This window comes from Zea mays, chromosome 2 (assembly GCF_902167145.1).
Source record: "Zea mays cultivar B73 chromosome 2, Zm-B73-REFERENCE-NAM-5.0, whole genome shotgun sequence".
Classification (NCBI taxonomy): domain Eukaryota; kingdom Viridiplantae; phylum Streptophyta; class Magnoliopsida; order Poales; family Poaceae; genus Zea; species Zea mays.
In genome coordinates this window covers 157,075,782-157,091,927 of record NC_050097.1, presented here as the reverse complement: position 1 = coordinate 157,091,927, position 16,146 = coordinate 157,075,782, and the positions used below count along the sequence as shown (strand labels likewise).

The following is a 16,146-nucleotide window of genomic DNA, read 5'->3' as shown; positions in this document are numbered from 1 at the left end:
ACCTTACCCGAAAGGGGCAAGGGCAGTAGGGGAGTGGTCAGTGTAGGGAGGCCCTTGGGAGGATTTTGCTGCGATGGCGGTCCTGCAAGGGATTCCTGCATTGGAGCTTCCTATAAACTATAGCGGGTTTTCTGAAGCTAGTGGAACTTTGTAAAGGCCTCGTAGTGTTACCCTGCCTCGCCTCCTCGGTAGAGGTGTATGGGAAGTCGCGATCCCTTGGCAGATGGGTAACATGACTTGTGGGTAAAGGGTACCACCTCTGCAGAGTGTAAAACTGGTATACTAGCCGAGCTCACGGTCATGAGCAGCTCAGGACTCTCTGATGATTAACTTATGGAACTAAATTCAATTTGTCATATGCATTGCATCGCAGGTGATGATGTTACTTTTGTTCTACTATTTAATTGGGTTGGTATTTACTTATACTTAGTAATTGCTAATAAAATTTTGACCAACTTTAAAAGCAATGCTCAGCTCTAACCATCCTCTTTGGTAAGCCTTACACTTCACGTGAGCTCCCACCTTTGGCGAGTTCATGCACATTATTCCCCACAACTTGTTGAGCGATGAACGTATGTGAGCTCACTCTTGCTGTCTCACACCCCCCCACAGGTCAAGAACAGGTACCGCAGGATGAGGCGCTTGGAGGATGCTGTGACGAGTTCGTGAGAGGTCTAGGTTGTCGTCTCCCAGTCAACTTTGGGTTGCTGGATCGTTCCCTCATATGATGTAATTATTTAATTATTTTGTATAGAACTCATGTTATATAGTAATGATGTGACATTCGATCCTGTGCCACTATGCATCATATGTGTGAGACTTGGTCCCAGCACACTTGGTGTTTATGTTCGCGCCCGGGCTTTGGACCCCTAAAACTCGGGTGTGACAGAAGTGGTATCAGAGGAATGTTGACTGTAAGACGAAACCTAGATATAACTGGACAACCATTATCTACTTACCTTTGCCACTCTGATTCTTTTCTAAACTTATCTTAACATTTTCTCGTCTATTTCTGCTCCACTCTAATTATTCTTACCTTTTCTTTCTAAAGACAAACTTGGATTTCACACTTTGAAATCCTGTGCCTAAAGTGACCTTTAGGAATAGGAGACCTAATCTTAGGAACAAAAATAAAACTATTTTTATAGGTATCTATGTGTTTGAATGCTTGTTCTTATGATACATGTTTGATTTGGATTTTTGATTGAGTGTGATGAGTTGTGGAGTAATGTCCACAATTACATCTGCATATATATAGGCATAAAAAAATCATAAGATAACTAAACAGCTTAGATTACTCTCTATTACAGTGTATCTATTTTAATAGATCAATCTTATCTTGAAAGATTCTTTCCTATCTTAATAGATTCTCTTATCTTAAAAGATACTCTCCTATATTAATAGATCCATCTTATCTCGAAAAAGATCATTCTTACCTTAATAGATCCATCTTATCTCGAAAAAGATTCTACCCTTTCGTACTAGATCTAACTAATCTCAAAAGATTATGTCTTACTCATAGAGACTTGTCTTGTTCTAACAAGCATACTTATCCCAACCACTTGGCTTATATCATAACCTTCTAACGAATATGATCTATTCTCACCTAACAACAAACAAACTTTTAACCGACATCTTGTAGTCTATCTCACCCATATATATCTCTCATCTTGATAGATTCTATCTTACCCTTGGATATTCACCTTATACGACTGGTTACCCCAATCTGGACATAAAACAAAGATTAAGCCCTACTAAAGAATCTTCAGATTATAACCAGCTACTAGCTTATTCATTCCGCTTATTGAATAATTTCCCGTTGCAAAACTATTACCATATGCTTCTAACTTTCATGGTCAATACCAGGAAAGGAAAGATTATCACGCAACAGCAAACAGAAATGAATCCTCCAAATCCTCCACCTGTTGAAATCGATCAAGTGATTGCTGCCCAAAGACTAGTAATACAACAATTAACAGACCTGGTGACCGAGATGCAAAATCAGATAAGACAAGAACGCGAGGAAATACGTCAGGTCCGCCAAGAAATAAGGCAAACACGGTGGGAGAGACAACAACAACAACAACCTCCACCACCACCACCAGCTCCATCAAGCTACATAAACATATATATAAATTACTACTATTTGTAAGATCTAGATGTTACTTTAGTTAGTGGATGATATGATATTATTTTAAGAAGGAATAATAAGGTCTAATCGACCCCATGTCTTGCTAATAAAGTATGCATCATGCTGAGATTTTGTTTGTGCATATGTGTTGAGATAACATAGTTATACCTTTTTCTTACAAATCTCGGGGACGAGATTATTTTTAAGGGGGGTAGGATTTGTAGCACCCACTTTGTAAGAAAAGTCTAGAAAGAGAAATTCTATTACTTTATATCGATATGTGTAATCTATGTCTCTCATTTCATGTGAACACCACAATTAAACAAATAAATAAATAACAAAAGACACCCAAAAATGACACATGCATCATGCTGGGAGTTTATTGTGGGTGCATTACTTGTGACAATGTAAAAATAATATAAAAATGAATATGTTAAATCTAGAGTGGAATGTGAGGTCTAAAATGAATTCTAGAATTTAGAAAAGAGAAGAAAATGAATATGATGAGGAGAAAATAAGTAAATAAAGATATATTATTCCTAAAGTAGAATTTGAATTTGTATAATTTACTCAAAGCTGAAACTCACATTCAAATTCAAATTTGGATTCAAAACAATTAAAGAAAACAAAAAAATAAAACATAAAGGAAAAGGGAAAAGGAACCTTACTGGGCCGGCTTATCCGTTTTTGGCCCAACTCCGAATCGTCTCCGGGCGGCCCAAGCTCCCGCTCGCGCACGCACACCCGACCGGCGGGCCCGGCTTGGCAGTCTCATCCGCGCGTGCTTAGATGCGTCGGGTCGCTTCCGAGTGGGCCCACGCCGTCAGCCACGTTCTTCCCCAAGCGCCGCGCTCCGCTCACCTCGCAGCGGACTCCGTCGATTCTGCCGTGGATCTCGGCCACTCGCGTTCCCTCCACGTCCAGCTTCTCGGCCGTTGATCAGTCGTCCGCGCTGGTGCCTCTCCTCCCTGCACCTAGCAATCGGCTTGCACGATCCGCGATTCGCGCGGCCGGCTCAACAAACCCCGCAAAGCGGCCGTCGCCATCGAAATCGGACCTCCGGCGGCCACGGAACCGAACCCGGACTCGGGGGGGATAAATACGGGCCTACCTCTCCGCTCTCCTCTCATCCCTTTAGCGCCACACATAAACATCGGGGCGCCGCCGCGGGAAACCATCGCCGTCGCACCTTTGTACCGGTGCCACTACCGTTCGGGCCTCGGTTTGGCGGGGGAAAGCACTAACCGCACGCGTGTAATCTGGCCATAGCTTCGCGTAGTGTGTGGACGGCCGGACACCGCCGCAATTTCTCGCCAGTGGTGAAGCTGCACCACCGTCCGCCTGGTGTCGTGGCCAGGTGGAATCACTCCGAGATTTCCGGTGAGAACCATATACACTGCTAAACCATGTCCCCAATTTCGTGTTGCTCCGTTTAATTTGAGTTTGGGGTCATGGAGCGCCGGATTGGGTTTCCTCCGGCCGGGTCGCCGCCGTGCTCGTGCCCCTGGGTGCTCGGGTGCTCGTGTGGGGGAGAAGAACAAGCCCTCGCCGTTGGATCGTGATGGACGGTCGCGATTAGAGTTAGGCGTATCCCTTCGCCGCATGCTATTGTGACCATTGGATCGTGTCCGGGTGCTCCAGATTAGAAGTTTGGAGTGGTGCGCCTGGCGCTGTAGATTTTAGATCGAATGGTGGAGGTTAGATACCGGTTCGGATGAGATCCAATCTAATCTGGGCCGTCCGGATCAGATCGTGCGGCCCTAATTTCTCCATACCCCTTCGGCCCTGGCTTTCTTTCTAAAGAGACCCTAGAAAACTTAAGAATCAACCCGCGGTCCAGTATCACTATTGTCTGAGTCTCGGGCTACTTACCAGGAAGCCCCTGTGTTTTACAGAAAATGGCGCCCAATCCAGAGAGAGCTGAAAATAGGAAATTAATATTAGAAATCGATTTTTAATACAAAAATAAATCTAGAAACTTGTTTAATTCATAGAAAATTTATTTTAACTCCTTTTTGATTCATTCCAGTTGTATTAATTGTGTTTTAATATTGTTTATCACCTAATGACTCTATTTAGACATGAAACATAGATTAAAATTGTTTATTTAATTTATTTCGTGCCAAGTACTTAATAACTTAGGAAATTCATAACTCAAAAACTGTAACTCCGTTTTGATCCATTCTAGTTGCATTAGTCTCATAATAATATTTATTATCATCTGGTAACTTTGTTTTGTCATGAAATATAGGTTAAAATGTTTCACTTAGTCTATTCTATACTTAACCACGTGGATCTTTGGAAAAACATAACTCCATAACTGTAACCCCGAATTTAGCCATTCTCGAACCCACGATCTCATAGCAACGCGTAGATTATTATTATTCAGTTCATTCTTATGTTTGGTGTAATGTTAATTTTTGCCTATACAATGTTTGTTTGTATTGCTACGACTAGAGCGAGATCACGAGTCATCTGAAGAGCAAGTTGGTAACTGGAATCTCAAGTGCCAGGCAAGTTGTGCCCTTGACCACTTTTTACCCAATAATGTTCTTTAATATATTCATGCATAGGTTAATTTTGATGGGACCCAATAGGTTGCCCTAGATTGTTTATCTCATTACCTTGTTTACCCCTGAAGCACTTGGGTAGTTTGCTATTGCTTTACATGGTTTTGGGATAATCATTTATCATGTCTATGTTCCAATTATGTTGTTATTTTATTTATGTTCATGACAAGATCATTAAATGTTAATTGGAACATAGAGCTTAACTTGAGAAACACGTGCCGCCACAAGGGTTTATGGACGCCCTTGGCTGATTAATTAGGAAAGCTAGTGGAGGACTACCTTACCCGAAAGGGGCAAGGGCAGTAGGGGAGTGGTCAATGTAGGGAGGCCCTCGGGAGGATTTTGCTGCGATGGCGGTCCTGCAAGGGATTCCTGCATTGGAGCTTCCTATAAACTGTAGCGGGTTTTCTGAAGCTAGTGGAACTTTGTAAAGGCCTCGTAGTGTTACCCTGCCTCGCCTCCTCGGTAGAGGTGTATGGGAAGTCGCGATCCCTTGGCAGATGGGTAACATGACTTGTGGGTAAAGGGTACCACCTCTGCAGAGTGTAAAACTGGTATACTAGCCGAGCTCACGGTCATGAGCAGCTCAGGACTCTCTGATGATTAACTTATGGAACTAAATTCAATTTGTCATATGCATTGCATCGTAGGTGATGATGTTACTTTTGTTCTACTATTTAATTGGGTTGGTATTTACTTATACTTAGTAATTGCTAATAAAATTTTGACCAACTTTAAAAGCAATGCTCAGCTCTAACCATCCTCTTTGGTAAGCCTTACACTTCACGTGAGCTCCCACCTTTGGCGAGTTCATGCACATTATTCCCCATAACTTGTTGAGCGATGAACGTATGTGAGCTCACTCTTGCTGTCTCACACCCCCCCCCCCACAGGTCAAGAACAGGTACCGCAGGATGAGGCGCTTGGAGGATGCTGTGACGAGTTCGTGAGAGGTCTAGGTCGTCGTCTCCCAGTCAACTTTGGGTTGCTGGATCGTTCCCTCATATGATGTAATTATTTAATTATTTTGTATAGAACTCATGTTATATAGTAATGATGTGACATTCGATCCTGTGCCACTATGCATCATATGTGTGAGACTTGGTCCCAGCACACCTGGTGTTTATGTTCGCGCCCGGGCTTTGGACCCCTAAAACCCGGGTGTGACAATGTAGGAGAGCGATTACAATCCAGCGTGAACAGTACGGTGCTACTATTCATGTATTTATAGGCATGGGACGCAACCCGAGTAAAAGTACATTTATGTCCTTGTCATCCATCTACAATTATAATATGAAACATTAAGGACTAAATAGTCTTTATCCTTTTTTGGTCACTGTTGTATTTGGTCTTCGTCATCAACCCGAGCCGAAGTCCCTTGACTATAGTTTCGTCGCCTTGTTACCTTCGGGTTACACCTCTACTCTTGTTATAGAAAAAGAACTCTATTCTGAAGCTGAAGCCTCTTGCAATAATCTATGTCATGCTGAAGACATATGGTTAGTTACGTTTTTTAGGACCTTCGGAGGAGGAAGGCCCCCAACAGTGACTATCTTCAAACTGTCCATGGATTGAAAACTACTAATGCCTAAACATAGCTAGTTAGTACAAATTTCAGGATTCAAAACCTTAGGTCCAAATCAAACTATGTGTTTTCTCCACCTTTCCCCATAACATTTGAAAATACATACACATGAAGTTACTAGGCATAGAAAACTCTATGAGTTTGATATTTTGACTTTTGGCAAAATATTGCCAGATCACACATTTCACCTATGGGATCAAATATGAAGGTTTTTCACTAAACTTTCTACTCTCTACTACTCACATTCAAAGTTTTCTTAAGCCTAATAAATGCACTCTAGATTCATTACAATCACAGAGATGCCAATGCACATGATGCTATGCTAGGTTTTAGTTTTAGTAACACCAGGGTTGTTACATCCTTGGCGCCAGTTTTTTCAACCTGATGTCGTTAGGCTACCCGATGCTCCACTACGCTTCATCCTTTCCGTCGTCCCTGCGCCGCCGCCGTTAGATGCTATCTCAAAGAAATATCATGATGCTAGCAACACATTATCTAGGCCAGAGTTTAAAGTACTCAAAGAAATTAGTAGACTATCTCTTAACCAAGATAGTTATTAGATCTTAGGTGAAAACTTTGATATATAGAATGTGTGATGGTTGTAAACACAACGCTTTAATGTATATAAATGTATGATAGAATTTAATTCCATGTTGCTTTCAATAAGAATGTCAATATATATACACACACATATTTGTTTGTGTGTGTAAATATATATAAATTCAGTTTTGTTTTAAAATTTTGAAAAGTGGCGGGAAAACTACCACTAGCAGCCAAAAAAGAAAACTGCAAGTAGAAAGTGCATTTCCACTTGCGGTTTTATTAAGAAAACCGCTAGTGGAATGCTATCTCCACTAGCGGTTGGTTACGAGAACCGCCAGTGGAAATGCTATTTCCACTAGCAGTTTCATTAAGAAATGGTGATTCTTAAATAACCGCCAGTGGAAAGCTCGATTTCCACTAGCCCCTAGCACTGGCGGTACCAAAAAATGCCAGTATAAATAGGTTTTCCATCGTCACTACAGAGCTTCTCTGTATTAGTGAGCTCGTCTCTACATGACTCTCTATACATATTGTGACTTAACTGCATTTATTATCTAGGGATTCATGGTTGTCTCATGCAGTCTCTTAACTATCTCCTTTATTTGGAAAAACTGTTCCAAGGGCTTAGGGTTATACATGCCCTGAAATTACTTCATCAAAGTATATGAGATATACTAAATATAATGATAACATGTGTTTATCTTGTTAAAATTCTTAGTAGTTACCTTTTTTAGAAAAGGAAGATATATTAATTTCATGTGCATTACAACAAGATGAAGCAAAGTCTTGAAACCAACATCTCTCGGCCTCTGTTCGATAAAGAACACATAGCCCAACACAACGAGATATCCTGAAGCCAAACACACTCTAGTGACTATCAATCCTTAGACTAGGTTGCCACCCATATGCCTAGAAAAAACTCCGTGACCAAATGTGTCAGGTGAAGTGATGCCTCCATAGCAAGGTCTTGTGCATTCGAACGCTACAGGAGCGCCCATGAATGCACCTAGTGCACAGAGGAATACCATTTTTCCTTCTCAAAAATATTCTAATTTCTACTTAACCAAATTGACCAACACACAACTACTACCCCAAGCAGAGCAATGGAATGCATTATATTTGAACAACCCTCAAGACACAACCCAAACATATGGACTACACTAGCAGGTTGCAAAATGTTAGACGCATAATGGAAAAGGACCATATGGCTTTGGTGAATCTGCATTCAAAAAAAGAGATGGTGTATGGTTTCTTCAAGATGACAGAAGCAGCAGGCTCTATTAGCTATCCAATTGCGCTTAGCTAAATTATCTTTCGTGAGAAGCATGCCTCTACGGAGGTACCAAAGAAAGACTTTGACATTGAGAGGTGATCTAATCTTCCAAAGACTTATGTTCAGATTTGGGAGTCCACTCGAATCAAGGCGTGGTAGAATGATTTCACTGAGAAAATACTGTTCTGTGTTAGTTGGTAGTGAAATGAGTTGGGTTCTAGACTTAGGGTGGGGTTAGCAGTGCGAGGAAGTAACCTGTTCTACTAACTTGTTCCCTACCAAAGCAATGCGCCAAGGAATATTTGGTTGGGGAGGAACTGAGTACATTGGCAATAGTGGCCTTTTTAGCTCTGGTGATATTGTAAAGACAAAGATATTGGGCTCTCAAGGGTGTAGATCCCAACCAAATGTCTTCCTAGAACCGGACCTGTGTGCCATCTTGTACCTTAAAAGCTCCAAAACTGAGAAAATCATGTTTGATCTTCATTAGGCCACACCCAAAATGTGAATCTCCCTACCTCCATTTCGCTTGGGATACATGGATTGATCTAATGTATTTATTTCGAAGAAATTGTGGCCATATTCCATCCAAGTTCATAAGATTGAAGAGCCATTTACCAAGTAGAGCAATGTTTTTAATACTAAAATCATGGATACCTAAACCTCTTTGGTTTCTAGGTTGACTGAGTACCTTTGACTTCGCTAGTCGGTATTTTTTTCTTGTGTCCGTCTCCTTGCCAAAAGAAGCAGGATCAAAAGTAATCTAGTTTTTTCATAAAAACTTTGGGTATGTCGAAGAAAGACGTCATATACGTTGGCAGGCAAGTGACCATCGAGTTGATTAGCGTCAATCTACCCGCGATGGAGAGATGTTTCCTCAGGGAGTATGCTATACTTATTTCTCGGTGGGAATATGTTGTCAGGTGAAATTCTAGGAACCCTCTTCAACATGCCCTCTCTCGCGATACTAGACGTTGCTCTGAACATGCTAGGCAGCCGCTAGAATTCCCGCCTTACTATAGAGTATAGACTCCCCTCTAGTCCTTTGGTCATTCACATGTACTCCAACCTGTTCCAGGGGGATATTCCATTTCCACCTGCCTTTGGCGATTCTTCAAACCTAATGGAGCTAGATCTGTCACAGAACAAGTTTACAGGGAAAATCACTGCTTCTCTTGGTAATCTTGTGGCACTAAGCTATCGAAACCTAGGGGGAAACAGTCTCTAGGCAAGAGATAGCCAGAGCTGGGAGTTTATAGACAAAATGTCGCAGTGTAGGAGTTTGGAAGAGATCCATCTGGATGCAAATGATTTGTAGGGAGCTATACCAGATACGATTGGCAACATGTCCACCAATCTAACACATCTAGTGCTACAAACAAATAGCTTATCAAGAAGCCAAATATGAATGTGGTTGGGCCACGTTGGGCCATGTAATATGGGCCTCAATACTGATACACTTGTGTGACCACGTCCATATATAAATGGCATGTATCTGTATAGGATGGGGCATGGAAGAACATAATAGCAATTCCATTATCACCTACCCTGCTATCTTCTTCTTCCCCGCGTCATATCTTCCCATTCTCCACACCTCTAGCGACTGTTGTTCGTGCCCTAGCCGATAGAGTTGCTAACAAACACTCTAGATGGCTTCATCCCTAAGGTGATGTACTACAATAATCTGCAAGGATCGATACCTCAGGAGATCGTTAACCTTGCACAGGTTGTCGACCTCGAGTTTTCATCCAACAAGCTTACTGGGGAGATCCCTCGTGCTTTGGGAAGCTATGTAGGGCTACTGGTCCTCCAAATGGACCGTAACTTTCTGACAGGAAACATTGTTTCAGTGTCTCTTGCTATCTAAAGAGCTTGAGCACGCTCAACCTTTCACACAACAATCTGTGAGGCTCCATCCGACAGATTTAAGCCAACTTCAGCATCTAACCCAGCTGGACCTGCAGCTGGACCTATCATACAACAATCTACAAGGTGAGGTACCGACAACTAGATTGGAAGAGGAAGCTACGGTTCAGTATATAGAGGAAATTTGATGCAACATAATAATCTGGAAGTGGCTGTCAAGGTTCTTGATCTCGATATGTGGGGAGCAGAGAAAAAGTTTCTTATTAGAATGCGAAGCATCGGGAAGCATATTTAGCAACGCAACATAGTTCCTATAGTAACGCGTGGTCCATGGATTAAGCCGGAGGCGAGTTCAGAGCTCTAATTTATGGATACATGCCTCTAATGCAGGGGCGGATATTGGGCCTGGGCCACCTGAGCCATGGCCCAGGTCGTAGCCCAAATTATTTTTATATATGTATAGAATTTTGGTCCAGAAAAACCCTAACGGGCCACACAAAGCCACAAAGGCCTGTTAGGCTGGCTGCTACTTTGCCTGTAGCCTTGGCTGACGGCTCCCCCATGGACCACGACTGCTTGGCTACTCGCGACACGCGGCGTGTGCCCTTGCGGCCGTTCATCGTCCAGCTGCCTTGCCCAGCGGTCGGTGGCCAAAGCGGCGGTCCAGCCTTCTCGGCTCAGCCGTTGTGTCCTCCGCCCCTCAGCCGTTCCTCCTTGTCGTTCGTCCTCCGGCGCTCAGTCGTTGTGTCCGGCGCTCAACTGCTGTGTCCGACCAGCCAGCCAGGCCGCCAGGGCCAGCGTCGGGCGCCGCTCCAGCCTCTAGCGCTCCAGGCTCCAACTCTAGCACTATATTGTAAGCAATAAGTAGTAAAGCTCTTCTCAGCTTCTTTTTTTGTTACTAGTGAACAACGAGCTAAATACTAAATTGTTAAATGTTTCTGTGCTTGTAGTTGTAGATTGACATCAAAACAAGAGCATGAAGAGGACAAAAACATTAAGATCGTTTTATTTTCCGGCTCCTACACCTTTGATACAAACTGATTCATCAACACCAAACCAACCTTCCCTAGAAGAACAATTTATAGAATCAGAAACATTAGGTGTTGAGGAGGGACAAGCATCATTAGAGACAGAAGGTAGCAAGGCAAATGAATCAGTGGGTTTAAGAGATGGCAATAATGTTGATCAAGTTATAGTCGATCCCGGTCTTCGCATGCCAATTGAGCAAATTGATGCAAACATTAGGGATGCTGTCAGAAGAGCATATATTACGAAAGGTCCATGCCAACCAAAAGGTCATAAGTATCCTAAAAGAATGGTAGGCAATCATAATATGTCTTTTCATGATGAATGGTACGTAAATAATCCATGGTTGGAGCATAGCATTGCCAAGGATGCGACCTTTTGTTTTTATTGCTATCTTTTTAAACAACCAAGAGATGAAAATTATGGTGTTGATGCCTTCACGGTTGTTGGGTTTCGTCAATGGGAAGATGAACGTGAAGCCATTTGAGCTCATAGTAATGACATAGATCACAATAAGTCTAGAAGGTCCTATGAGGACTACAAAAATCAGAATCAAAGTGTCTCATGTGATGAATCGAGGGGGTAAAAAGATGGAAGAGGAATATAAAGGTCGTTTGCTTGTTATATTGGGAGTTGTAAGATTCCTTTTATTGCAAGCACTTGCTTTTCGTGGACATGATGAATCCTCTACCTCAAGCAATAAGAGAAACTTTGCTTGCTGGCTTGGCTCTAAGGCTCTCAGCATATCAAAAACAACATTAATTATTGCAAGAGTTGCATACATACATGAACTTACATGCAAATATATATATATATATATATATATATATATATATATATATATCTTACTTCCTTTTTAGAGTACGCTGGAGGTGGGCGCCCATAAACATGCGGGGATGTATACAAATATATATCTCCTTTAATATGACATGCTTATGGAGATAGGCTGGGCTGATATTGCTGAGTCTTTTAAGCCACAATGGAAGAAGACCAGTGCTACAAAACCAATCACCCCTTCAGTGCAAACACATACTTATAGACGATGTACATTGTCCCAAAAAAATTGAGATGCAAAATCCTCCTCTCTAAAACTTCATACACGGATAATGCAAAAACTGGAGCAAACTCTATTTTTATTGATTCAATATACTATATAGTAGTGGCAGCAGCAAATAGCACTAGCTAGCAAGCAAGCTACATTAATTAAGCAAAGTACATTGTAATCGGCTAATATTAGCACGGAGGTACATTAATCTAGTATGGCGGTGTGCGCACGATCTCCATATCTTCTTGGTCGTGAACCTAGACAATCTCCATGGACTGCTCCTGAATATCATAGATGCAGAGATTCATGTGGCCAGCTACTAAGTGGCCTAGAAAGTAGAGGGTGTTTCCTTTCATGTTATTCGGGATTGCAGAGCACCAAGTTGACATGTTGGTGCCCGTCAGGAGGAAAGCCCTATCACCAATATCATCCACCTGGTGCTAGGCCACGAGTTCCTCGCCGTAGATTTCCTCTATCTTCAAGATATGAGCGGCGCTAATGTTACTGGGATCAAAATCGACATAGAAGATGCAGACAGCAAAAAGCTCATCCATGGACTCCACCAAGTGGATGGAGGCAGAGCATAGACCCTCAGGAAACTTGAGGTTGAACTCTTCAGAGACATCAAACTCGTGAAACTCCACAGTGGGAGTATGGCCATGGAAATCGAAGTCAAAGACGCCCACCTCAAATTTTGTTTTGCGTCCGCCACTAGTTGGATGTGTACAGTTTTGGAGTTTTACTTTTAGAGATGTTGACTGGGAAGAGACCAACGGACCCTATGATTGAAAACGGACTCAACACTACACTACCGAAATTCGTGGCTTTGCCGAGTGCTCGGCTCTTTGCCTAGTGCTTTTTGTCGGGCACTCGGTAAAGAAGCCTTTGCCGAGTCCCGCACTCGGCAAAGTCCTGCTCTCGGTAACGATCACGTTTGCCGAGAGCAGGACTCTCAGCAAAGAAATACACTCGACAAAGATATCTTTGCCGAGTGCCAAACACTCGGCGAAGGCGGCGCTCGGCAAAGGGCCGTCAGCAGCCGTCTATAGCTGACGGCCATTAACTTTTGCCGAGTGCCGAGCTTTGGCACTCGGCAAAGATGCTTCTTTGCCGAGTGTCAAACGGCTGACACTCGGCAGAGCATGCTTTGTCGAGTGTCATTTCTGGACACTCAGCATAGTATTTTTTTCTTTTTTCTTTTTTTGCCAACCAAACTTTTTGTGGTATGTTCCTACACTATGTAGACCTACATGTACCATTTTGGGACAATTATAAAAGTGTTTTCTATAACTACTGGATTTAGTTCGTTTATTTGAATTTCTTTGGAAAATTCACATTTGAACTGCAAGTCACTCGAAACTTGGAAAACCGTGCATGCAAAAATAATATTCATGCTATTTAGCACAAGTTACGACCGAATTCAGGAGCGGGCCGGAAACTTCGAGCACCATGATCACTCAACATGGCCGTGAACTTGCCATCCAGGTGTTTAAAAATTGTATAAAACACAATCAAAGTCAGAAAATCATTAAACATGTCCACATGTCATGATATCATTTTTAGAGGTTGTGATAAAAAATTGAGAATGTTTCGAGAAAGTTGTGAGACACTATGTGTATAAACCTAGGAGAACTACATATGATATTATCTCCTTAAATATGACATGCTTATGGAGACAAGACTGGTATTGCTGAGTCTTTTAGGCCACAATGGAAGAAGACCTGTGCTACAGAACCAACCACCCCTTATTCAGTGCAAACACATACCTATAGATGATGTACATTGTCCCAAAAAATTGAGATGCAAAATCCTCTTCTAAAACTTCATACAAGGATAATGCAAAAACAGGAACAAACTCTATTTTTATTGATTCAATATACTATATAGTAGTAGCAACAACAAACTACATTAAATTAAGCAAACTACATTGTAATCGACTAATACTAGCACGGAGGTACATTAATCCAGTATGGCGGTGTGCGCACGATCTCCATATCTTCTTGGTCGTGAACCTGGACAATCTCCATGGACTGCTCCTGAATATCATAGATGCAGAGATTCCTGTGGCCAGCTACTAAGTGGCCTAGAAAGTAGAGGGTGTTCCCTTTCAGGTTATTCGTGCTTACTGAGCACCAAGTTGACATGTTGGTGCCCGTCAGGAGGAAAGCCCTGTCGCCAATATCATCCACCCGGTGCCAGGCCACGGGTTCCTCGTCGCAGATTTCCTCCATCTTGAAGATATGAGCGGCGCTAATGTTGGTGGGATCAAAATCGACATAGAAGATGCAGACAGCAAAAAGCTCATCCATGGACTCCACCAAGTGGATGGAGGCAGAGCACACGCCCTCGGGAAACTTGAGGTTGAACTCTTCAGAGACATCAAACTCGTAAAACTCCACGGCAGGAGTATGGCCATGGAAATCGAAGTCAAAGACGCCCATGAAGTCTTGGTCTGATTCGGTGAAGCGAAAATACAGCTTCCCTCCCAGCGCGGCGACGTCGTCGACAACATTCTTGGTGGGCGTGGAGGGAGTGCGGAACTCCTCGGGGAAGAAGTGGTCGCCAATGTCGTAGGCGTGCTGCACCCACATCCTGTCGGCCCCGCCATTCACCGGGCAGAACCACATGAGAGGATCGGTGACGTCGAGAAGCACGACGGCGCAGTCTGGGTGGGCGACGGAGCTGCGGGTGAGCAGACACTTGCAGCTATCGGGGATACGGTGGTCGCCGTGTATTGGTGGGAGCGTGATGGTCTCTCCGGTGAGCGGATGCCAGATCGAGGCCTCTGACGCTTGTCCAAGGATGACCAGCCATCCTTGAGGGGTGCTGAAGGATAAGTTACCCTCCATCATCATCATCTGGGGCCTACTGCTGTTGTGCGTGTAGACAATGCTCCGCTCGGGTAGGCTATATATGAGCATCCTTGTTGTGGCATTGGGATGATCCTTGTATTCGTAGACCAGCAAGGGCAGGGAAGCAAGGACCTGCGGCCGTGGATGCATGCTGCTGCTGTCGTCGTTGTTCATCAACATGCCCATGACGGTACAGTACCTGTTGAATCACAAGCTAAGTGTAATAAGTATATCTAGAATTTAAGCAAAACAGGTGTAAAATGATGTTAGATGAAAGTAGATGGATGTCTCCGTCTATATAAGAAGAATTGTATATACTGAATTGAATTGGGTTCAAGTGATTATTAGATGCAGACTGCTCCTTCCTGGCGCGCCCCGCCCAAACGACGGCCTAAGAAAGAAACTACCACAGGCCAATACGCACATAGATCGAACAAACTAGAAGCTGGACTATTGCAATCGCAAGCAAACGAACTCATACCGTGGTTCAAGAATAACAGCGGTGCTGGCTGTCCACGTCGCGGTGTGTGTGGAACGGCGGCGAGATAAAATCTCCGGCGGCGTCGGCGAATTCTGGGTGCGGCGGCTCCCTCCCTCTCTCTCTGCAATGGCGATGGCCCGCAAGGTCTCTGCGACGAAGGCTCTAGTAGATGGATGAGGACGGCGAGAGGGTCTCGGTGGTCTACATATATACTCCGGAGTTCGGCAGTTTTCGTTTTTTCAGTTCCGGGGTTCTCGTTTTTTCAGTTCGCGTGAACCCCGGCAACGGATTTCGAATCTTTTAATTTAAAATTTTCAATTTCAATAAAATCATTAAAAAATCTACGGTACATTCGCTCACCAGTAAGAATTGAGACGTGTTACTGAAAGAAGAGGGCAGAACACATGTGGCATGGGGACATTCCTTTCCTACATACCAATACACACGCGCTATACTCAAGTGTGCAATGTACAGGCTTCACCCATTGGAGAATCCGATATGGCTAGACTTTCGTGTCCATTTCACCTCCGAACTGCTGCCCCATTCTATTTCTCCTAATCTATCTTGTTTCTCCGAATCCTATATACAACAACAGATTGAAGTAAGGCATTGAGACAATTATTACACGTGGGCATTGTGAACTACAGATATACTCAACCGAGATACGGCATAAGGACCAACTTCAGATAAACCAAATGAAAAAACAGGTAACATCTAAGCATCGAGGTTGATGAGATTGAAAATAGAGTGTACAGGTAGCTACGTGCTACTCCC

At 43.2% G+C, this 16,146-nt stretch overlaps 1 protein-coding gene across 2 annotated transcripts; it reads right to left on the bottom strand.

Annotated features, from left to right (window-relative positions):
• Positions 1-13,977: 13,977 nt before the first annotated feature.
• Positions 13,978-15,497, bottom strand: LOC103647162 (uncharacterized). 2 transcript variants are annotated; one of them, XM_020549340.1, is made up of 2 exons: positions 15,373-15,497; positions 13,978-15,282 (listed from the first exon to the last, which is right to left on the bottom strand). In XM_020549340.1, the coding sequence occupies exon 2, from the start codon at positions 15,075-15,077 to the stop codon at positions 13,983-13,985; it is 1,095 nt and encodes a 364-aa protein (XP_020404929.1). In that variant the 5' UTR covers positions 15,078-15,282; positions 15,373-15,497; the 3' UTR covers positions 13,978-13,982. The 2 variants fall into 2 exon arrangements, with proteins under 2 accessions (XP_020404929.1, XP_008669947.2); XM_008671725.2 differs by having other exon boundaries at positions 13,978-15,090.
• Positions 15,498-16,146: the final 649 nt, after the last annotated feature.

Bases quoted from the DNA above. Each gene is read 5' to 3' on its own strand.
- LOC103647162 (XM_020549340.1), bottom strand. From the start codon at position 15,077: ATGGGCATGTTGATGAACAACGACGACAGCAGCAGCATGCATCCACGG.